This window comes from Mobula hypostoma, chromosome 2 (assembly GCF_963921235.1).
Source record: "Mobula hypostoma chromosome 2, sMobHyp1.1, whole genome shotgun sequence".
Lineage (NCBI taxonomy): Eukaryota > Metazoa > Chordata > Chondrichthyes > Myliobatiformes > Myliobatidae > Mobula > Mobula hypostoma.
In genome coordinates, this window is record NC_086098.1 from 200,711,150 (window position 1) to 200,736,108 (window position 24,959).

A 24,959-nucleotide genomic window follows, 5' to 3' on the forward strand; every position below is an offset into this window, starting at 1 on the left:
ACACTTATGTATTAACCCTTTCATTCCGTGAATCATTCTCGTAAACCTCTCTAGCCCCTCCCAAGGCCAGCACATCTTTTCTCAGATCGGGAGCCGCAAAATGTTTAAAATACTCCAAATATAGTCTGTCAATGTATTACAAACTTGCTCTTACATGCTCGACCTCTCAAAATTAATGCTAAGTGTGAATTTGCCTTCCTTACCATCGACTCACCCTACAAATTAACCTTTAAGGAATTCTGCATGAGGACTCCCAAGTCCCTTTGTACCTCGGATTTTGAGTTGTCTCCCTGTTTAGAAAATAGTCGACTCCTTTATTCCTTCTACTGAAGTGCATGACGATACACTTCCCTACACTATATCCCATCTGCCCTCAATTTGCCCATTCTCCCATTTTGTCTAAGTCCTTCTACAGACTCCATTTCCTCAAAACTACCTGCCCCCTGCAACTAGCTTCATCTATTGTCACAAACTTAGCCACAAAGCCATCAATTCTGTCACCGACATGTAACGTGAAAAGAAGCTGTGCCAACACCTACTGCTGGGGAACACCATTTGTAACCAGCAGCTAACCAGAATAGGTCCCCTTTATTCCCACTCTTCGCCTCCTGCCTGTCGATCTTCTATCCATATTAGTATCTTTCCTGTAATACCTTGGGCTCTCATCATGTTAAGGAGCCTTGTATACAGTAGCTTGTCAAAGGCTTTCTGAAAATCCAAATAAACACCATCCACTTGCTCTACTTCGTCTGTCCTGTCTGTTACTTCCTCAAAGAATTCCAACAGATTTGTCAGTTCTCCTTCAGGAAACCATGTTGACTTTGGCCCAATTTGTCATGTGCCTCCAAATACACCAAAACCTCATCCTTAGTAATGGACTCCAACTTCTGTCCAAACAATGAAGTCAGGCAAAATGGCTGAAATTTCATGACATATTTCATGAAATATGTTGGTGATATTAAACCTGGTTCTCATTCAGATCTTTAAGCTTCCCAAGCACTCCTCCTTAGTAACAACAATACTCACTTCTGCCCGCTGATGCTCTCAAATTTCTGGCCTACTGCTGGTGTCTTTCACAGTGAAGAATGAGGCAATATACTCATTAAGTTTGCTGCCATTTCTTTGTCCCCCATTACTACCTCTCCAGTGCCATTTTCCGGTAGTCTAATACCCACTTTTGCCTCTCTTTTACTCTTTATATATCTGAAACAACTTTTAGTATCCTCTTTTATATTTCATCTTTTTTCACCTTATGGATTTTTTTTAGTTGCCTTCTGTTGGTTTTTAAAAAGCTTTCCAATCGCCTAATTTGCCATTACAGTTTATTATATTTTATGCCCTCTCTTTTACTTTTATGCTGTCTTTGACTTCCCTTGTCAGCCACGGTTGCCTCATCCTCCCTCTAGAATAGTTCATCTTTGAGATCTATCTATCCTGTGCCTTCTGACTTGCCCCAGAAACTTCTGCAGATGTTCCTTTCCAATTAACTTTGGCCAGCTCCCAGTTCCTCTCTCATGCCTCTGCAATTCCCTCTACTCCACTAGAATGATACATCTGAATTTAGCTTTACCCTCTCAAACTGCAGTGTGCATTCTATATTATAATCACTGCCTCCCAAGTTTCCTTCACCCTAAGTTCCCTAATAAAGTCTGGTTCATTATGCAACACCCAATCCAGAATTGCCTTTTCTCTTGTGGCTCAATCACAAGATGCTCTAAAAAGCCATCCTGTATGCATTCTACAAATTCCCTCTTTTGGGATCCAGCACCAACCTGATTTTCCTCAATCTACCTGCATATTGAAATCCCCCATGACTATCATGACACTGTCATTTTTACATGATTTTTTAATCTCCCATTGTAATTTATATTCCACACCCTGGCTACTGTTCAAAGCCCTGTATGCAACTCCTCACCAGAGTCTTTTTACACCCGAAGTTTTTTAATTCTATCTTTACGGGTTTTACATTTTACGATGCTGTGTCACCTCTTTCTAAGGATTTGATTTCATTTTTTAACCCGAGTCATCCAACCCCTCCGCCTACCTGCCTGTCCTTTCAATACATGGTGTATCCTTGGATATTATGCTATGATCTTCTACCAGTCACGACTCAGTGGTGCCCAAAATGGCATCCCTGCCAATTCTAACTGCACTACAAGATTATCTACCTTACTCCGTATATTGCAGGCATTCATCAACATTTTAGATTTTGCCCCCATGTTACACTTCAACGCATCCCTCTGACTGCAATTTTTGCCCTTTCATCTGCCTGTCTTTTCTTCAGTCTTACTGTGCACTGTATCTACTTGTCTAACAACTGCCCACCCTCAGCTTTATCATTCAGGTTTCCAGCCGCTTGCTAAATTTGTTTAAATCTCCCCAGCAGCTGTAGCAAACCTACCCGCAAGGATATTGGACCCTTCAGGTTCAGGTGTAACCCATCCTTTTTGTACAGGTCATACCTCACCAATGATCCAGAAATATGAAGCGCTGACCCTGCCCCAATTCCTCAGCCATGCATTCATCTGCCATATCATCCTATTCTTACTCACTGCCACATGACACAGGCATCAATCCAGAGATTACTACCCTAGAGCTCATGCTTTTTCAGCTTTCTACCTAACTCCATATATTCTCTCTTCAGGACCTCCTCCCTTTTCCCACCTACATTGTCGATAGCAATATGTACCACAACTTCTGGCTGCTCACCCGCCCCTTTTAGAATGCTGTCGATCCAATCTGAGGCATCCCTGACCCTGGCACCTGGGAGTTAACATAACATCTGGGCGTCTCTATCGCATCCACAGAATCTCCTGCCTACTCCTCTAACCATGGAATCCCTATCGCTGCTGCATCTCTCTTCCTTTCCCTTCGAGCCACAGAGACAGACTCAGTGCCAGAGACCAGGTCTCTGCACCTCCCCCTGGGATGTTGCTCCCCCTAACAGTATCCAAGCGGTATACTTATTATTGAGGGGAATGGCCACAGGAGTACTCTGCATTGACTGCCTATTTTCCTCCGCTCTTCCGACAGTCACCCAGGTACTTGCCTTCTGAAAATTGGGGGCGGGAGGGGGATGACTACCTCCCTGTAGCTCCAATCTTTCACTTCCTCATTCTCCCATTGGACTTGAAGGTAATCAAGCTGTAGCTACAGTTCTTTAACACAGTCTCTCAGGAGCTGCAGCTTGATGCATTTCATACAGGTGTAGCTTTCAGACAGACCAAGTCTCTTAGTTCCCACATCTCACATAAAGAACAAAACACTAACTCTGAACCCATTCTCACACTACCTATGTACTAAAAGACAAAGAAAGAGAAAGAAAACTTACTAGAAACTTGTTTATAAGCTCTGCCTGTGCTTGTCCAAGTCTGTTGAGCCAAAGCTTCCAACTCTAATAGTGGCCCACTCCAACACTGGTTGCTCCACTTACACTTCCATTCTTTTTATTGGCTCAAATAAAACTCACCCCTGACAAACTTATTCTTTACAAATGGCTCCTGCCCTACAATGATATCTCTCTCACTCATTACTTCAAATTATGGATGGTTACCACCATCTTGAGGCATTGCCTTTTTGAACATGTTCTCGATGGTGGAGAGGCTAATGCCCATGACGGAGCTGGCTGAGCTTACAACCCTCTGCAATGTTTTCATAACCTGTCCAGTGGTACCTCAAAACCAGACCAAAGTTCAAAGTCATTATCAAAGTACAAACATTTCACCATATGTTACCCCATCTTTTTCTTGCAGACATGCACAGTAGAACAAAGAAATACAATAGAATCAATGAAAAACTACACAGACTGACAAGCAACCAATGTTCAAAACACAAACTGTGCATATACAAAGTAATAATAATGATGACAAGACAAATAAATGAATAATGCTGAGAATATCAGTTGTAGAGTCCTTGAGTGTAGAGTGATGCAACCAGTGAGAATACTCTCCAGAAGTTTTCTATAGTCTTTGGTGACACCCCAAATCTCTTCAAACTCTGAATGAAATATTGCCACTACAATAGCATCCATACCAACTCATGGGGAAGGCTTTGGGAGTAAACCCAGAGGGAAAAATCCAGAGCTCAAGTCTCCAAGGCCATCCTACACTGAGTTCAATGCTGACTGGCAACTCACGTGACACTACTGATACCAAACTGTATCAGTCTCTGCTGTTCCTTTGAGTTCATCAGTTGTGAAGAGACAGGGAGTTTGCTACATATCGTACTGTCCAGGCCTGCGTACCTAGACAGCTAGGACGCAATATCCATGGTCAACTCTGACCTCAGACTCAGAATAGCATCCAGGATAGATCTTCAGAGATGTTGAATCCAGGAACTTGAAGTTGCTCACTCTTATCACTGCTGATCCCTTGAGGAGGACTGGTGTGTTTTCCCGCTTTCCCTTTTCACAACCAATTCCTTGGTATTACTAACTTTGAATGCAAGGTTGCTGTGGCGATGCTATTCAACCAGCCAATCTCACTCCTGTACACTTCCTTATCATCAACCGAGATTCTGCCAACAAGTTACAACATCAGCAAATTTATAGATGGTGTTTGAGTCATACCTAGCCGCATAATCATGACTGTAGAGTAGAGCAGAGCACTGGGCTAAGCATGCACCTTTGAAGTAAGTCTGTGTTGACAGAGGGGAGGAGTTATTATTTCCAATCCAGACTGACGGTGGTCTTCCAATGAGGAAGTCAAGGATCCAGTTGCAGAGGGAGGTATAGACTCACAGGCTTTGAAGCTTGTTGAATAATACTGAAGGGAAAGATGGTATTGAACATGGAACTATAATAAATTGCCTTACATGCAATTCTGTTCATGGGTGAAGTAGGAATGGACCCTGAATGCTACCCTCTATAGTAATACCCACATTCCATCAACAAAAGATTTTAGACTGAATAGCTGAAATTTTAACTTAAGAAAATGTGGGAAAAGCTGAATGAATTTTTGTTAAATATCAGACAAACTACCATTACCTGTAGGGAAAGATGGCAGGCAACATGTCAGAAGGTTTATGGAATACAGCGGCTCATCTTAAAAGCTTTGCTCACGATAGGAATTGGGTCTGCAATAACGCACAACTTGGATGCGTTTTGTAACACAGTGCAATTCATACCTTTTGTCCACAGGGCAACAACAGTCACAAGGATGAAACCATAAAGAGGAAGGATAAGAAAATAAAATTACATATGCATGTATATAGAAATAGAATAAGTGACTTTGAAGAACTAGTTTCTTGAAAAATAGTCTTCTCTCAGGCTTGAGGATGGGTGAAGCGAAGACACTGCCAATGATCTGAAATGATGGCAGGGACAGATGTTGCCTCTCCTTGATACTGCATAACAAATGATGATGCAAAAACAAACTAGTCATGGTTATTGAACGCAATTCATGAATTTTTTATTGGTTATCAGTGTCTGCTGAAAGCTAGATCTGTGGCATTCAAGTCTGGCGATCCAGCTCTGTACCAGAAAACCATGTATGATCTGTGGAGATCTATTACAAGGGCCAAGTGACAATTTCAAACCAGGTTGGAGATGACATCGGATGCATGAGAACTCTGGCAGGGCATGCAAGACATTACTTCCTACGAAGTGAAACCCAACAGCATGAATGGCAGCAATGCTTCACAATCAGATGAACTCAATGCTTTCTCTGCCCTCTTTGAAAGGGAGAATACAACTACAGCTGTGAAGATCCCTGCTGCACCTGACGACCTTGTGATATCTGTCTCAGAGGCCGATGTTAGGATGTCTTTAAAGAGAGTGAACCCTCGCAAGGTCGAAGGTCCTGTAGGAGTACCTGGTAAGGCTCTGAAAACCTATGCCAAGCAAATGGTGGAAGTATTTAAGGAAATTTTCAACCTCTCACTGCTACAGGCAGAACTTCCCACTTGTTTCAAAAAGGCAACAATTATACTAAGAAGAATAACGTGAACTGCCTTAATGACTACTGCCCAGTAGCACTCACATCTACAGTGATGAAATGCTTTGAGAGGTTGGTCATGACTAGACTGAATTCCTGCCGCAGCAAGGAGCAGGACACATTGCAGTTCACCTATCGTCACAATAGGTCAATGGCAGATGCAATCTCAATGGCTCTCCACACAGCTTTAGACCACCTGGACTACACAAACATCTACGTCAGGATGCTGTTCACTGACTATAGCTCAGCATTTAATACCATCATTCCCACAATCCTCATTGAGAAGTTGCAGAACCTGGGCCTCTGTACCTCCCTCTGCAATTGGATCATCGACTTCCTAACCAGAAGGCCACAATCTGTGTGGATTGGTGATAACATATCCTTCTCACTGACCATCAACACTGGTGCACCTCAGGGATGTGTGCTTAGCCCACTGCTCTACTCTCTACATTCACATGACTGTGTGGCTAGGCTTAGCTCAAATACAATCTATAAATTTGCTGATGATACAACCATTGTTGGCAGAATATCAGGTGGTGATAAGAAGGCATACAAGAGTGAGATATTCCAACTAGTGGAGTGGTGTCTCAGCAACAACCTGGCACTCAACTTAGCAGCAACAGTAGGACGAAAGAGCTGATCGTGGACTTCTGGAAGGGTAAGACGAAGGAACACATACCAATCCTAAGAGGGTGCAGAAGTGGAGAGAGTGAGCAGTTTCAGGTTTCTGGGTGTCAAGATCTCTGAGGACCTAACCTGGTCCCAACATATCCATGCAGTTATAAAGAAGGGAAGACAGCAACTATACTTTATCAGGAGTTTGAAGCGATTTGGTATGTCAACAAATACATTCAAAAACTTCTGTAGATGTACGGTCGAGAGCATTCTGACCATCTGCATCACTGTCTGGTATGGGGGGGGTGGGGGGGCTACTGAACAGGACTGAAAAGAAGCTGCAGAGGGTTGTAAATTTCGTCAGCTCCATCTTGGGTACTAGCCTACAAAGTACCCAGGACATCTTCAAGGAGTGGTGTCTCAGAAAGGCAGTGTCCATTATTAAGGACATCCAGCACCCAGGGCATGCCCTTTTCTCACTGGAGGAGGAGGTACAGAAACCAGAAGGCACACACTCAGCGATTCAGGAACAGCTTCTTCCCCTCTGCCATCTGATTCCCAAATAGACATTGAAACCTTGGACACTACCTACTTTTTTTAAAAATATACAGTATTTCTGTTCTTTGCACTTTTTTAAAATCTATTCAATATATACTGTAATTATTTACTTATATTATTATTTTATTTTTTTTCTCTTCGAGATTATGTATTGCATTGAACTGCTGCTGCTAAGCTAACAATTTTCACGTCACATGCCAGTGATACTAAACCTGATTCTGATGAGCAATAGAATAACACAATTAACTAAATGATAGTATTATTTACATGAACTTGGACATACTAATTATCATTAACCTGAAGCTAACTTGCAAAGGTCAGCCAAATATTTTGCTGTCGGTAACTATGAAATGACCAAACTCGTCACATTTTTCAGGTCACAACGTAACAGCCAAAATTATAGAACAGAGTTTATGATTAATTCATCTCATTTCAGGACAAGAATAGCAGTTAGGTAAAATAGAAATGTTGGTTCCAGTACCCATGCTAGCATGCAAGAAAACAAAGCTTCTATTTCAAGACAAAATCTTATACTGCACCTTGTTCCACTCAATATTTCAGGGCCAGATCATAGTAAATGGAAGTAATTTATTTTTCATTACATGACCATAATTGCCTTAGGAGATGAGATTGCCATTAATCAAAACAAATTGAAATTCAGAATGGGAGGATGAAAATGAGGATCAGAGAGATTTATAAAAAAGCTTTATGAGATCAAATGCAACTGACGGTTTAAGTTGCATACAAGATCAAATAACTGCAGAGATTTAAACAACTGCAGATAAAGTTTCTAAGTATTAGTATTTCTTCATCTATAGACATGACAGAATCTGCGCACGTAACTTTTATTCAGATTTAATTAGAATACAAACATACCTTAATTATCTGAAGTTGCACGCCTTCATCTGTTTGAGTTCCTTGAAAACATCCACAAATTGTTTCAATAATCCTATCAATTAGCCTCTTTCCAGTTGAGCTGTCAGGAGCATTACCAGTGATATGTCCATAAGCTAACAATTTCTGTCAAAAAAAAGTCGTAAAGACTTAGTATTTAGTAAGCAATAAAAAAGGTGCATTATATGCCAATACAGCTAAACACATAAGGCAATGAGATGAAACTTCACAGCATCCCTATTATATACAAATGAAATGTTCAGATAAGTTCTTATTTGTGAAGTTGAGAAATGCTTTTTAAAAATTCTATAAATTCTTCATCATGCACTCCCAAGAATCACTTTATGCAATTTGGTAATTGAGTCACAACGCAGTGATTTGACAGCCATATGTTCTGGAAATATTTCTATGCATTCATCACAACTGCCCTTTCCAAATATGATGAGCTTGTGAAGGAGACCAATGCCACATGTGTGGCATTTGCCTGACCACAGCTATCAACAAGATCAACAGTGCCTATAAAAAGTATTCACCCCCCCCCCCCCAGAAGTTTTCGTGTTTTACACCATTGAATCACAGAGGATTTAATTTGGCCTTTTGACACTGATCAACAGAAAAAGACTATTGTGTCAAAATGAAAACAGATCTCTACAAAGTGATCCAAATTAATTACAAATGTAAAATACAAAATAATTGATTGCATAAGTGAGCACCTCTTCAAGTCAGTATTTAGTAGATGCACCTATAGTAGCAATTACAGCCCTGAGTGCATGGACAGGACTCTATTAGCTTTGCACATCTGGACACTGCAATCCACGCCCCCCCCCCCGCCCAATTCTTCTTCACAGAACTGCTTAAGTTCTGTCAGATTGCATGGGGACTGTGAGTTTAAACCTCTTTTCAAGTTCAGCCACACATTCTCAATTGGATTGAGGTCCGGACTCTGACGTGGGCACTCCAGGACATTAACTTTGTTTTTAAGCCATTCCTGTGTAGCTTTCACTTTATACTTGGGTCACTGTCTTGCTGGAAAATAAATCTCTACAAAGTGATCTAAATTGATTATAAATATAAACCACAAATATCATTGATTGCATAAATATTCACCCCCTTCAATATTACACACCAAATCATCACTGGTGCAGCCAATTGGTGTTAGAAGTCACAAAATTCGTCAGATGGAGATACGTTTTTGAGACCTGTGTGCAGTCAAAGTGTTTCAATTTACTGTAGTAAAATATACCTCTATCTGGAAGGTCCAACAAGTGGTGAGTCAGTATCCTGGCAAAAACTACATCAAGCCAACAAAAGAACACTCCAGGTAACTCCGTGAAAAGATTATTGAAAAGCACAAAACAAGAGATGGATACAAGAAAATTTCCAAGTCACTGAATAGGCCTTGAGGTACAGTTAAGTCAATCATCAAGAAATGGAAAGAATGCAGCACAGCTGTAATTCTGCCATTCTTAAAACCTAAGTGACCATGCAAGGGGACTAGTGAGGGAGGCCACAAAGAAATCTATGACAACGCTGGAGGAGTTAAAAGCTACAATGGCTGAGATGGGAGAGACTACACATAGAACAACTACTGCCCAGGTGCTACACCAGTCACAGCTTTATGGAAGAGTGGCAAAGAGAAAACTACTGTTGAAAAAAAAAACTCTCATAAAATCTCAGCTAGAGTTTGCCAGAAGGCATGTGGGAGATTCTGAAGTCTGCTGCAAGAAAGTTCTATGGTCTGATGAAACCAAAATTGAGTCTTTTGGCCATTACACTAAACACTATGTTTGGCGTAAGCCAAACACTGCACACCATCAAGAACACACCATCCCTATCGTGAAGCACATTGGTGACTGCATCATGCTTTGGAGATGCTTCACTGCAGCAGGTCCTGGAAGGCTTGCGAAGGTAGAGGGTAAAATGAATATAGGGAAATCTTGGGAGGAAAATCTGATGCAGTCTTCAAGAGAATTGTCTTTCCAGCAAGACAATGATCCCAAGTATAAAGCCAAAGCTACATAGGAATGGTGGAAAAACAACAAAGTTAATGTCCTGGAGTGGCCAAGTCAGAGTCCAGACCTCAACCCAATTGAGAATTTGTGGCTGGACTTGAAAAGGGCTGTTCACTCATGATCCCCATGCAAACTGACAGAGATTGAGCAGTTTTGTAAAGAAGAATGGGGAAAAATTGCAGTGCCCAGATGTGCAAACATCAACTGTACTCATTTCCATTTATGCTGCCTGGCCTGCTGAATTCCTCCAGCATTTTGCATGTGTTGGGGGGGGGGGGGAGAATACCTTTTTTTTATTAAAAAAACAGGCATTGTAACTTTCCTTTATTGGCTTGAGGATCTGCAAGAGCTCCAACTTCTTCCTACACATAACCTGACAAGTTGTTCTCTTATTTTTTACTTCTCTTTCTATGTGGTGGGGGAAAAAAAGATTGCTTGAACCAGAGAAAATTCGAAAGTGAGTGAAAATGACCAAAGGTAAAAAAGACAGTGAATCCAAGTGAGAAAGAATGTAATGCAATTTAAAAACGTTAACAGCAACACTTTAATGCAGATAAATATCCCAAGTCACATGATAATAAAGGAAACAGACACAGAATAAAATACATTGTGATGCTTAAACTAATTGATTCAAGACGAGTTGGAAAAAAAGGTGAGCTGAAAAGGAGTTCTGGCCACCTTTACTGGTGATAAAAAAAAAGGTACCTTAGAAGTATAGGTTTTTTCACTGATCTCTACACCTCTTTCAGATTAAATCTCTCTATTCAGGAACTTCAAAAAAACATTATTTTTGGCATTAATTCCCTATTTAAAGACAGTTTTTTGTGACATTTGTTTATGATTATAAAACTGTTGAGGATAACTAGTTATGCAGGAGGTTAAACAGGCCATGATTTTTTGTATTCAATTTCAGTCTTCCAGAGATGGTAAATAAGAACTGCTGCACTTAATTTCAGTATAATTGTTTTAATATTGACTGCCACAGGAATGTGGACCTACTACATACCAGCATTTTTTTTAAAAAAATGATGAATAGAGGAACTATATTAGTGAAAGAAACTATAAAGTAGAACAATAAGAAAGGGTAACTGCAACTGCATATTATTTACATTCATGCTTAAAACATTAGGTCAAGTTAACATACTTGCAGACAGTCCAAAGACGTGCTGACGATACGAGGGGATTTTGATTGACAAGCCAGCTCAAATGGAAGAAAGTACTTATCAGCCTCAATGAAGTTTGCTTTAGGTATTGTAGAACCATGTTTCTCTCCCGATCTAAAGAAAAACCATAATTTTTTTTAAAAAGCCAAGAAAAGTTGAAAGAAACAGATTAAGAGTACTTGCAAATGTAGTAACATCTATGGATTTACTGGAAAAAGAGAAATTAATATCTTTCACAAAAGCAAAGCTAATTACTTTACAGCAATTCACATAATGACGTTCTTGGTTAAAGCTTCAATGCAAACTTGAATGATACCAATGTAAAATCAAAATACTTCACATTTATATTTTAACCATTTTAAATCCAATTCAACATACATAATACAAAATATTTGATCATATTTCAAAAGGGAGTGCATTTTCTGCTTACATCCTCCTTTTGTAGGGAACAGCTAACAAAGATACAATTCAGCTTTCAGGAAAAACAGCAGTATGTCCTACCTTTGTTTTTCTATTTCAATTTTTATTTCTTCTGTTGAGAGAAAAAAAAGTGAACTGAGTTGCTAAGTTGATGCACAACACATTGTTCAATTATGTAACATTTTCAATGTAGTAATTGAGTTAACACCATGAAAGTTTCATCACTCTGTACATTTCTAAATATAAGCAAATGGTCCAAGTATCTTCTAAACTACACAACAAATGCAAAATTTAAAGTCATGTGCAAGCAAGTCAGTACTCCATGCCATGCTCAGTAACAGTCATCAACACTGCAATGACTAGTTATAGAAATTTCATTTCTGTTATATAGAACATAGAATAGTACAGCACAGTACAGTACAGGCCCTTCGACCCACAATGTTGTGCCGACCCTCAAACCCTGCCTCCCATATAAGCCCCCATCTTAAATTCCTCCATATACCTGTCTAGTAGTCTCTTAAACTTCACTAGTGTATCTGCCTCCACCACTGACACAGGCAGTGCATTCCATGCACCAACCACTCTCTGAGTAAAAAACCTTCCTCTAATATCCCCCTTGAACTTCCCACCCCTTACCTTAAAGCCATGTCCTCCTGTCTTGAGCAGTGGTGCCCTGGGGAAGAGGTGCTGGCTATCCACCCTATCTATTCCTCCTATTATCTTGTACACCTCTATCATGTCTCCTCTCATCCTCCTTCTCTCCAAAGAGTAAAGTCCTAGCTCCCTTAATCTCTGATCATAATGCATACTTTCTAAACCAGGCAGCATCCTGGTAAATCTCCGCTGTATCCTTTCCAATGCTTGCACATCCTATTATCTATTCAGTGAGAAATGTCATGTCAAGAAACGTTAAGTGGAAGAACCATTTCCATGTCAGTGGTGGAAACAAACACAAGTAAGCCATTTCTACATAGCATGTCTTGTGCTGTCACAGTACAGAGCAGAAAAACCAGTGAAAACTCACCTTTAGGTCTGAGAGAAAAATACCTCATGACCTTTAGCTCAAGGGAAAAGTCAGGAGATAAAACAAGCTTCAAGGAAATGGAGAGGCAGGAGCAATTCAGGAGGAAGGTTTATGAAAGTTTGGAAGGAACTAAAGATGAAATTACAAAGGGATGACAATGCAGGGAATATCAAATAGTTAAGAAACAAAATCCACTACATATGCTTTAAGTGGAAATGTCAAAATCTCTATCATCTGTGGCTGTCTGAAAAACTGAATGGCAATTTCTGGTCCCACCCCGTAGACCGCAAAGGTGCAAACAACTTCATCAAATGACAAGGTATCCTTCTGCATATTTACTTTAAACTATTTCGGAACAAGAATGATGGCAGCAAAAATTTTCTAAGGTGATTGGAAACCTCAAGTCACGGTTGTGGACCTGTGCTTCATAGAGCCTTTGCCCAAACTATAACTGTTTTCTTTAAAGTTGATAAGGTCATATCAATGAGAAACCTTTGTAATAAATTTAATGAAATATAAAACATCGTTTCACCTGGATGAAGTATTTCAGGAATGGAACAATAAAAAGGAAGAAATACAAGGCAAGGCATTTACCTCCTGTTCATTGTCAGGAAGTATCACAGGAAGAAGAGGGCCTTCAGAATGTTTAAGTGGGAGGTATGATGTTTGCTGAAGTGGCAGAATAAGTGAAATGCAAGGACTATTGGGGTGGAAGGCAGGAGAACAGCAATATAATCTTGGTTCTCATCTGGAAAAAAAGAGAAGGCAGCAGAAGCAATGTATGGAAATGGAATTTGCATTTGTTTTATTCTTTAACCTCTGAATTTACATCCTCCTATATTCCCTGTTGTTCTTTCTTACGAACAGTTCCTTGCTTTTGCACTTTGTCTGTTATAAATAATCTTTCCCAAATTCAGTTGTCAAATCACAAACCGTATCTCTCCTTTCTCTAAGATGCAATCTAACCCAAGGATTTCCAGCATTTAAATAGAAATGCTGTCCATTCGCCTTCACCATAGAGGAAACAAAATGAATTTCTATAATCACGGACATATCAGCACCATAAAGTGACCAGACTGATTTCTGGTCACTAATACCCTTCTCACTTGAATATATTTATAGGAGATCCAGTTACCCTCTGGTATATTAACCAAGGTGGTCATGAAGTGCATGAACAATCAATGTGCAAACTGCTCCATTAGATGGTCATGCACAAGTTTTCAGCATGGGTTGATTTATGACAGGATATTAAGGGGCAAAACAGTCAAATTTAAAGTGTTGAAGACTTAAGGCAACTTCAGCATTCCTGACCCAGAACCTGACAGCCGGTAGAATATCCGATGGACTCAGGCTCAGAAAGAAATCAAAATTATAAAAGCAATTGAATAGTTATCCTGGGTTGGAAGTAACAGACAGCAAATTCATAATTCATGAGTCCTTCTTTGTTCACAAAGAGCACAGAATTAAATCAAGAAGGAAGCACAATTTCTTATTTAACTTAATAAACGCAGATAGACAAATAGATTAGTTAATTAAAAACAGTGAAGCAAATATTTACTACTGCAGTTTTGCAACTATTTCATTTGAGAATTGAACAACAAAAATCCAAGACAATCAGATCTGTATTACAAGTGCTCATCTTGGGAAACTTACCCAGAGACAGTGAGGTTGAGTCCAAGGAGCAGATGTTAATGTTGCATTGCACTGCAGAACTAACACTTCAACAAACTAATGCTCGAGGCAAGTATAAATAAACTCTTATCGGGCTTCCAGCTGGGTACAGGTATCGAGTATAACCAACATTTCGATGACAAACTCTGCCATCTTCTTCGGGATGATGCCTGAAAATGGCAGCTTGTCAGCGAAACGTTAGTTATTATTGATACCTGTACCCAGCTGGAAGCACGATAAGAGTTTATTTGCTATATACACCAGGAAAGCACTAGACCTTTTCCATTCAACTTTTGATTCATCTGTCCACAGAACATTGTCCCGGAAGCCTTGTGGAACCTCCAGGTGGTCTTTTGCAAACTTGAGATACGTAGCAAAATTATTTTTTTTAGGACAGCAGTTGTTACCTCCATGATGTCCTTTCATAAACGCCATTTTTGTTCAGTGTTTCTCTCATAGTAGACACATGAACAGAGACTTCAGTAAGTTCTAGAGGTTTCTGCAGGTCTTTTGCTGTTACCCTTGGGTTCTTTTTCACCTCCTTCAGCATTGCATGTTGTGCTCCTGATGTGATTTTTGCAGGACAACCACTCCGAGGGAGAACTGCAACAGTTCTGAATTTCCTCCATTTGTAGACAATTCCTCTTACTATGGACTGATGAACACACTGGTCTTTCGAAATGCTTTTCTAGCCTTTTCTAGCTTCATGCATTTCTACAATTCTTTTTCTAAGGTCCTCTGAAAGTTGTTTTGATTGAGGCATGGTACAGGTTAACAGATCTTTTGTGAGAAGAGCAGGTTCTGTCTGTAACCTGACTTTGTGCGTCTTTTTTTTCGTAGGGCAGAGCACCTCTACAACCCACACCACCAATCTCATCTCGTTGACTGGAACACCTGACTCCAAATAGCTTTTGTAGAAGGCATTGCCCCAGAGGTTCACATACTTTTTTTGAACTTAGACTGTGATTGTTTAAATGGTGTACTCATTAATGATGAGAAGTAGTACAATTGTTCTGTGTTGTTAGTTTAGGCAGATTGTGTTTGTCTACTATCGCGACTGAGATGAAAATCAGACCACATTTTATGAGTAATTAATGCAGAAAACCAAGTAGTTGCAAAGGGGTCACAAACTTTTTCTTGCAACTGTATATCCAAAACCACTGTAAACTCAATGGTTTTTACCAAAGCCAGCTGCCTTATAACTAAGCAAATTAGTTTTCTTCGTGCCTCTAAGTGTGAAGCAAGAGAAAGGTGATTTGATTTACCAGGCGTTGGCACCAGAACTTAGAAAGGGAACCGTTCTTTAGTGCAACAATACATTAATACACGTTGTGCCTTTATTTGAACAAAAAATGATAGGATAGACTGTCGATAAAAAAAATCACTTTCAAACTGTCATGTGTACAAGTGCATGAAGGAGGTGATACTGTTGGCAGTGTTCAAGTTCAATTGTCATTCAACCATAAATGAATACACATGAATACAGCCACATGAAACCGCATTCCTCTGGGCCCACGGTGCAAAACACAGTGCCAACAGTCTTAGACAGCACAAAGCACATAAGACAGCAGTAAACATACAGTCACACATAATAACAATAAAGCCCAAATTGCTAGTCCATTGATGTTGTTGATGAGAACAAGCCCAAGGCCAAGCAGCTCTTCTGCTGTCAGTACAACCAATAAACCATTGCAGCATTCCATATCAGCAATGTTGAATATCAACTTGCAATCACAAGAAAAACTACTAAAACAAATCACTCACTGTTAGACTGTACAGCGCCTTTGCACACCTACTCCAACGCCTCTCTGTAGCAGGCAGTAATACGGTCCACACCCAGATCCCATCTCCTCCACCAACAAGCAACTTACTGATGGGGTAGACTTGTTTCTTGAAGTTCTTAATGTCCATTAGTGCCTTGCAATTGTAAAAAAGACGTTTAAAAAAAGATAATAAAAACACCTTTAGTTGGCCCCGTATAGGCTGCTGCATCCAAAGCGCTTTGCCATCAAGGGAAAAATAAAAGTTTAAAAAGTAAAAATCAAAGTCAAAATAATGAAGTAATCTCAAAAATGATAAGCAGAGAGCAATTTTGAGACACTTTATAAAAATTCCATGATGCACTAACGGAACAGGGAGGTAGAACACTTGGCCCTGTTACCAAAGTTTGAAAAATATTCTGGAATACTTGATCTTTAGAGGACAGATACAAGAGAAAAAAACGAAATTAGCAGGGTTTGTCTTCTTCTTAGGCAATCATTTGGGAAAGAAATTAAAATGCTTCCAGTTATTCCAAGCAGAGGAAGATTCCTGAATGAATTACATTAAGTGGGGCTCTGGTTGCTGCGTAGTTAGAAACCACACGATCTTGACAGGGCAAAGACCTGGACAAGCAACTGGAGATAAATGTATGGACAGACAGTCTGTACATATACACTTTAAGGAAATCCACACAAAGACAGAGTTTTGTGCATATTCTTTTTCTTGAGCTGTCATTCTTCTTTCAGTCCCCACAGCTTCAGGGATTCCTCTCTCCTGATACAACAACCTTCCTTAAATCTTTCCCTCGTGTCAGATAACTCCCCCTCATATACGTTCTACCCTCTAAGCCCCTTTCCTTCTAATTCAAGTTGAAAGCAGACAAAAGATGACGGCACAGTTGCATAGCAGTTAGTGTAACCTTTTACAGCACCAGTGATGAGAAGATCAAGGTTCAATTCCTGCTGCTGTCTGTAAGGAGTTTGTACTTTCTCCCCATATGGCATGTGTTTCCTCCAGGTGCTTCGGTTTCCTCCCACATTTCAAAAGATGTACCGGTTCAGGCTAGTATGTTAGCACCACAGAACCATCGAACATTACAGCACAGAAACCGGCCTTCTGGCCCTTCTTGGCTGTGCCGAACCATTTTTCTGCCTAGTCCCACCAAAAGAATGGCAATACTTGTAGGCTGCCCCCAGCACACCTTCAGGTTGTGTTGTGCTGGTCATTGACACAAAGCAGTTCACTGTTTCGATGTATATGTGACAAAGCTAATCTTTATTATTCCGGCAGTGAAGAATGATTTTTAACTCAAAAGTACATGAAGCCAAATTAGTGCAGGAGCAGGGAAAGCAAGAACCAAGAACATTGAGCAGGAATGCTTATTGAGATCCTGACAAAAGCTACACTGCTGAAGAGCATTCATCATGAATTATATAGAGCTTACAACATGTATCATGAAGAACTTCAGTCTTCAGCACAGCACCTAAATTAAATTGCTCAGAGTAACTTGGAGGACATTTGGGTTGGGTGAATCTTAAAAACCAGTAAATCATGTCCAAATGAGGTGATACATGTTTATGAAGGTGAAACAGAAAATATTTTAAAAAAGAGTAACTCAAATGAATCCAGGTCCTAAAAAGGCAGGGAATAACTTATAAAATTTAATTGGAAATAGCAAAATACAATAGATTATTTAAGAAATATCTTCACAGAAAATATTTCACAAACACTGAGTTTAATAAAAGCAAGCAAGTGCATACTGGACAATTTGATATCTGAGACACTAGAGGGACTTCAAAATTTTAGAAGTGGGATGGGAGCAAGGGTGATTCTAGATTTAAAGAGAAAGCAAAGGACTGGGGAGTAAAGTACAAGTTTGGAAAATAAGCAGAGTGAGGCTGGAAGCAGTACCATGGACAAAGTAATAGAAATTCAGGAATCAGTATCAATTTCAGTGGGAGAGAGCGAGAAATTTTAAAAACAAATTAATCAGAATGCACAAATGTTTATGGCATAATAGATCAACAGATGAGGCAAATAGGAATAAATGAATTTGAATTAATAGCTATGAAGGAATACAGTCACACTACGATCAAACTAGGAATAGGAAAGATACTTGACTTTCAGAATGGAACAACAAAGAGTATGTGGTGGGGGTACACTTCAAATTTGTTGCAAGGACAGTAATGACGAATGACTCAAATCAAAAGTCAATTAGAATCAGTATGGGGGTGATAAGCACAAAATAACACTTGTTTATCAGTGCTATGTCACTTGCAGAGGAGGTCATAATTCCAGATGACTTCAACCTTTATCAGAGCAGGGCAGGAGAAATTGGCATCATGAACTTCAGTTAGAAGTTCAAAATGTTTCCTGCAGCAACACGTCAAGGAACCAATGAGGCAATATTTTTAGACCTTTGAACACAATGAAAGAATTAACTGACTTCTCACAAGAGGTGATTAAATATGATTAAGTTTTCTCTGCTGTTTGAGAGACACATAAAACAATAAGTACTGAATCTAATGCTAGTTACACAAACACAAGTGGTACATCGGTTCAGATTGGGAAACAAGTTTAAAAGATTTACCATTAGGTAACAAAATGTTCACAGATTTTGTTTAAAGTCTATTGAGGAAACTCCACAAAAGATATCAAAATGGGCCTAAATAAGAACTGTAATAGATTTAAAGCTTATTACATTGGCAAGAATATCAACTTACCAATGGGGGGAAAAAAATAATGAAATAGTTATAATGACCAAAGGAAAGTGGATCATAAAAAATTGCAAATCTTTTTGCAATAAAATCTATAATTAGATTAAATAGGAATACATTACACTTTAAGTAACAAAAAAAATTAAGCATGTTTTACTCTCAACGTCTACACTGCAGAAAATGCAAGAAATGTAACAGAAACAGAAGTGAACCAAGTTATTCAGTTAACATGACATAGATCATTGTCAGCAGAAGGCTGGAAAACAGATAAAGGTTTCCAGCATCTGCACAGTGTTTTCTGTTCATGATAAAGCACTTGATTGGTTATCTTGCACTTTTAAATTATAACAGTTAAATACAGTCACAGTCATTTTATGAATGGAAAACAGTGCCTGACAAAGGTAATTATATTTTTGACAATTGAATCTGCAAGGGGCAAACAATGTAAGCACAGGAGTCTGGATTTCCAAAAGGCATGACCCCACAAAAGGCTATTCTGCAAATCTGGAAATCTTAAGCAACATGCACAAAATGCAGGAGGAACTCAGTTCAGGCAACATCTATGTTGGAGTATAAACAGTCGACATTGAGGGAGTGCAGCGTAGGTTCACAAGGTTTATTCCCAGGATGGCGGGACTGTCATATTTCGAAAGACTGGAGCGACTGGGATTGTATACTCTGGAATTTAGAAGGCTGAGAGGGGATCTTATTGAAACATATAAGATTATTAAGGGATTGGACATGCTGGAGGCAGGAAGCATGTTCCCGCTGATGGGTGAGTCCAGAACCAGAGGTCACAGTTTAAGAATAAGGGGTAGGCCATTTATAAAGGAGTTGAGGAAAAACTTTTTCACCCAGAGAGTGGTGGATATATGGAATGCTCTGCCCCAGAAGGCTGTGGAGGCCAGGTCTCTGGATGCTTTCAAGAAAGAGATGGATAGAGCTCTTAAAGATAGCGGAATCAAAGGTTATGGGGATAAGGCAGGAACTGGATACTGATTGTGGATGATCAGCCATGATCACAGTGAATGGCGGTGCTGGCTCAAAGGGCCAAATGGCCTACTCCTGCACTTATTGTCTATTGTCTATTTCAGGCCAAGACCCTTCATCAAGTCTGGAAAGGAAGGGGACAAAAGCCAAAGCAAGTTGGTTGGCAGAGGAGTGGAAATACAGATTGGCAGGTGATAGGTGAGACTAGGAAAGGTGGAAGGTGGGCGAGTGAAGGGGGGATGAGTAATGTAAGAAGCCGATTGTGAAGGTTGAAGAGGTAAAGAGCCGAAAAAGGTGGAAACTAATCAGAGAGGACAGTGGACCTTGAAAGAAAGGGAAGGAGGTAGGGCACCAGAGAAGAGATGGAGTGAGATAGAAACCAGAATGGGGGATGGAAAAAGAAGGGGTGGGGGAGGTAAATATCAGAAGTTAAAGTGTTCATGCTATCAGGTTGCAGGATACCCAGACAGAATATAACGTGTTGCTCCTCCAATTTGAGTTTGGCTTCACCGTGGCAGTAGAGGAGACAACAGACGGGTCAAATTGAAATGGGTAGCCACCGGGAGATTCTGCAGCTGTCAGAACAAAGGTGCTTAGCAAAGCGCTTCCCAAACATGCACCACGTCTCACCGTTGTACAGGACGCAACAGGGGCAATGAGTACAATGGATGATTCCGACTAGTAAAGTAAGAGTCGTCAAGACAGGTGTAGCACTTGTTATGCTCGCAGGGATAAGTGCCAGGAGGGAGATTAGTGGGGAAATTCCAGTCACACTCTCTGCCCCTTCTCTTCTCCTTACTTGCCTATCACCTCCTTTCTTCCATGGACTACTGCTCTCTCATATTAGGTTCTTCTTCGGCCCTTTACCTACCAGCTTCTTACTTCATCTCCACCCACCTTCCCCCTCACCTGGCCTCACCCATCGCCTGCCAGCTTGTACTCCTTCCACTTCCGCATACCTTATTCTGGCCCCCTACCTTTTTCTGGCTTCTGCCACCTTCCTTTCCAGACTTGATGAAGGGCATCAGCCAGAAATGTTGACTGTTTATTCCCTTCCATAGATGTTGCTGATTTGTTGAGTTCTTCCAGCATTTTGTGTGTTTTAAAAATAAGGGCCTTTAAATTGGGAAAATGTATCATGGACAAAGAACAAAGTAAAGGAAATAAACCACAGAAGTTCTATAGGTGCCATTTTCAGATTGTCATTGTGTAGCTTATGGCGTGCCAATAGATTCAAATCCTGGACCTCAGCTATTGGCAACTGACACTAATTTCAATGAAAAGACAGTTGTACATATCCAAGCTTATGAGTTAACAATGCCAGTTCAGAAAGAGAAATTGCAACATGATACCAACATTCTAGTTTTGGGGTAGGTGGAATCTGATGTAAAATACAAGTTATACACCTTCGTGGAGTTGATAAGAAAACTTTTTTTTAAAATGGTGAGAAATGAGTGGGTGCTATATGATACTGGCACCAGATGCCTGAAGGTGGCATACAGAACATGAACTAAAAGGTTAGTATATGATACAAGGGCAGAAAGTAAGAATAGGGGCATATTCATGAAATTTACAAGGCCATGGCACAACTCATGTATTTCTGGACTCCATATGTAATGCTATAAGAAGTTTGATTTGCTGGTGATGAAATCAACATTCACCACATCGACTCTAGAGATGACATGGCACTTCATTGAAGTATACAAGATTTTGAAAAAGACCAGGAAGGTAGAAGATAAGCAGCGATTTCCTATGTTAAAGGTACATCACAGTGTTGTGGATTTTCAGTTACCTAATGCATCAAAGTCGAAGATACCCTGTTTTTTTACACCAAGGAAATCAAATTGTATTCAAGCAAACAAATGGATGAGGTATGTGATAAATTATTGCCAAACAAGCACTTTCAATGGTGTTAAATGCAATGATCACAATGATTTATCACTGAAGGGCAAGCAGAAGAATCATGGGGGAGAAAAGGTACAACTAAGAGAAAGGTGCAAGTAAAATTAGATCCTAAAAATCACTGAAACTTGAGACAGGGAAACAATTTTTTTGCAAGTAATAAAGTTAAGCAGGTGGGCATGATATAAAGGTGGGGTCATCAGCTAAAAGCAGAACATTATTGTTTGTATTTAGCGAATAAAATCTGAAACTACACAGCCCATCTTGTTCACAGAAGAATCATATCATTGTTTGTGAATCTAAGGAGGAGTGAAAACTCAAGTGCATGCCAACATTGAAACAAGGGAAAGAATATGACCAATAAAGCTTTCAAAGAGCTTTTGCATAACACATTGTGCTTCGATGGAATCGGGACATACGGACGAGCATAAGCATCACATCAAAGCAGCATGACTAAAACTTGTCATCAACAAGTTGGAAGCTATAGGTATGCAAATACATCAAATTACTCCCACTCAAACCAAGGGACAATGCTTTAAGTAACTAATTGTGTAAATGATACAAACAGCATAACTAAGACGATGATATTAAAAATTACTTAAAGTCATAACCATAGAAGTTTAAAAGGCCTCAAAATCAGATTTATTACAACTGACATAAGACATGAAATTAGTTGTTTTGTGGTAGCAGTACAAAGATATGAAATCTATACATTACAAAAATAAATAAATTGTACAAGAGGAATAACGTGGTCCTTTCCATGGATTAAAAGACCACTCAGAAATCTGATGGAGGAGTGGAAGAAGCTGTCCCTAAATCATTGAGTTTGGATCTTGAGGCTCCTGCACATCCTCTCTAATAGTCATAACAAGAGGGCCTGTCCTAGATGGTGAAGGTTCTTAACAATGGATGCCTCTTTCTTGAGGCACCAGCTTTTGAAGATGTCCTTGATGGTAGAGATTACAGTGAATAATGATGATAATGCTGTAGTTAATCCAAGTTAAATGCTGTTGAGGTGTAAATAATGAGTCTTCACTATTCTATTTTCAGCACTATTTGTGTTATTCTTTCTCCCTTGGAATCGATAATAATACTGGAATTCCTTTTGATCTCTTCACTATTCTACATTCCTGCAACTCAAAACATCAGTGATTTCTAACTTTTCCTACTTTTGATGAAAGGTACTCTTGAAATATTTCTCTTCACAGATGCTGCCTGTCCTGCTGCACATTTCCAACATTTTATTTCTCTCTGATTTGTAGCATATACAAATTTTCCCCTTTGTAAATACAATTTCATCACTTCAGTCAATTACAAGATTTCTGAACAGTACATGAACATATTCCATTTTTTTCTGGACTAATTTTGTAACTTATGGTAATTTTACACCTTTGCAATGTTTTGCTGCTGCAAATTTCACATCATCTAAGCTAGTGACAACAAATCTAATCAAGTTACTTCACATCTTACCTCAATATTCTTGTATCACAGCTCAGTTGAGAGTCATCACAAAACCAAGAAAATGCAAACTCTCAAAAAATTGCATAGAATAAACTACCAGAACAATTGCCCTGGATTTTGTGTAATTTTTTCACAAAAATAAAGATAACCAAGCCAAGAAAAGAAAACTTAGAGAAGTTTAAATTTGTAATTTAATAAAATTGGTGCTAACAAATTAACAATGAAACTACCAAATTGTCATAAAAACATATGGTCTTCTCCAACACCCTTTAAGGAAGGACAGCTACCGTTTATGAGACTTGTAACCTACTAACGTGGTTGACTTCTTCCTTATTTTGGAAACAACGAGGTCAAAAATGAATGTTGGATTGAGAAACATCCACATCCAAGAAACATGAAATAAAATCTTGAAAGCCAGGTGGGGGCTTAAATGATACTAATCAGTGTGAATTCAAAGTTACAAACCAAATACCAATGAGGTGTCATATAAATGATTTAGCAACCTCTTCCATGCACAAAAACAGCAATGTTAGATTAACTGCTATTGCCTATAATATATCGTCTCATGTCGCTAAAGCCTGCAGGTTGTAAATTGTCGCTTCAAATCTGACGCCTCTCGGAACCACCGTGTCTACTCAGTTTCAACAGCGGAAGTGAAAAAAACTCTCGAAAGCGAATAGGAGGCCTTCCCACTTTATTCTCCAAGCCACATTTATTCTGGAGTCACCCTGGCTAATACCACTGACATAATGGGGCAGAATTATCAGGAATCAGTTAAATACATGTCAAACCAAATATTCTGCAGGAACTCTCCCTCCCCCTCCTCCCTATTTCCCTTGCCAGCCAACCCGAAAACTCACCCAGAGCCACCTCACAGGCTTTGCGGAGCTGGGATTGCTGGGATTTCCTCACGTCTTTGTCAGCTAGGATTTTTTCCAGTGCGCGAGTCAAGAACATGTTTTTGGTTTTGCTGTCCTCGCGCATGATTTATTGGTCGTCGCTGCCAGCGATGGGAACACCGATGGAACGGTGGGCGACCGATTCCTCCTAATCCTCAGGTACCGCCATGTTGGCTGGAGATCACGTGAGATGGCGACCCGCAGGCGCAGTTGTCATTGGAAAGTCTCACTCGCCGTCGTGGCTCTCTCTGTCTTTCGTCCCTCGGAAGCGCCAGCCGCAGCCCATCGCTTCTCAGCTTTGACAATCGAGGTAACGCGCAACGGGAACTATTGCCAGGATTGAACCATACGGCTGCTACTTATTTTTAATGAGATAGTCTATACTTTGTTAAGCTGTTTTTTCTGCATCTGCTGAGGAAACACATTTTATATATTAATTAACAAACTTATCACTTATTGCTTTCTTCTATCTCTATTCACCTACCTCAAATTTCATTTGTCCGGTTTTAGCAAAAATATGGCTGTTTTAAAAAATCACCTGTTGAGCTTTCGTACGATTATGTGGCAATTGATTCAATTAAGCTCTCAACGCCTCTTTTACCTGGCCCATGTCTGTTTTTACCATTACTACCTCACTCTCTGGCAATTCCGCTTCAGAGTTTTATTGACTTTGTTAACATATGACCAAAACACACACAGCTGACATACACAGACGTTTGAGGATACAGTATTCACCTCCTGATCTGTGCAGATCGGATCAATCTGTATTATGCGTTGATCTCATCTACCAAAAGCATTTACTTTAATCGAACACGCCTATTTGCAAAAGTAATCCTGCTTTCCTTTTCCTCAGCTACAGGCCATCTTCTTAAAAATTGTTCATCTCCTGCACCCTCGTCTGCAGCAGCTACTCAAGACGTGTAGGACAGCATAATTCAA

At 39.8% G+C, this 24,959-nt stretch overlaps 1 protein-coding gene across 1 annotated transcript in view; it reads right to left on the bottom strand.

Annotated features, from left to right (window-relative positions):
* Nucleotides 1-24,225, bottom strand: part of LOC134342807 (brefeldin A-inhibited guanine nucleotide-exchange protein 2-like) — a 146,214-nt gene extending 121,989 nt beyond the window's left edge. Inside the window, exons 1-4 of the mRNA XM_063041398.1 lie at nt 23,982-24,225; nt 11,677-11,707; nt 11,157-11,289; nt 7,983-8,126 (exon numbers count right to left, since the gene is read on the bottom strand). Of these exons, the coding sequence (XP_062897468.1) occupies nt 7,983-8,126; nt 11,157-11,289; nt 11,677-11,707; nt 23,982-24,105 (432 nt within the window). The 5' untranslated portion in view covers nt 24,106-24,225. The remainder of the gene's footprint in view (nt 1-7,982; nt 8,127-11,156; nt 11,290-11,676; nt 11,708-23,981) is intronic.
* Between the last annotated feature and the right edge of the window lie 734 nt (nt 24,226-24,959).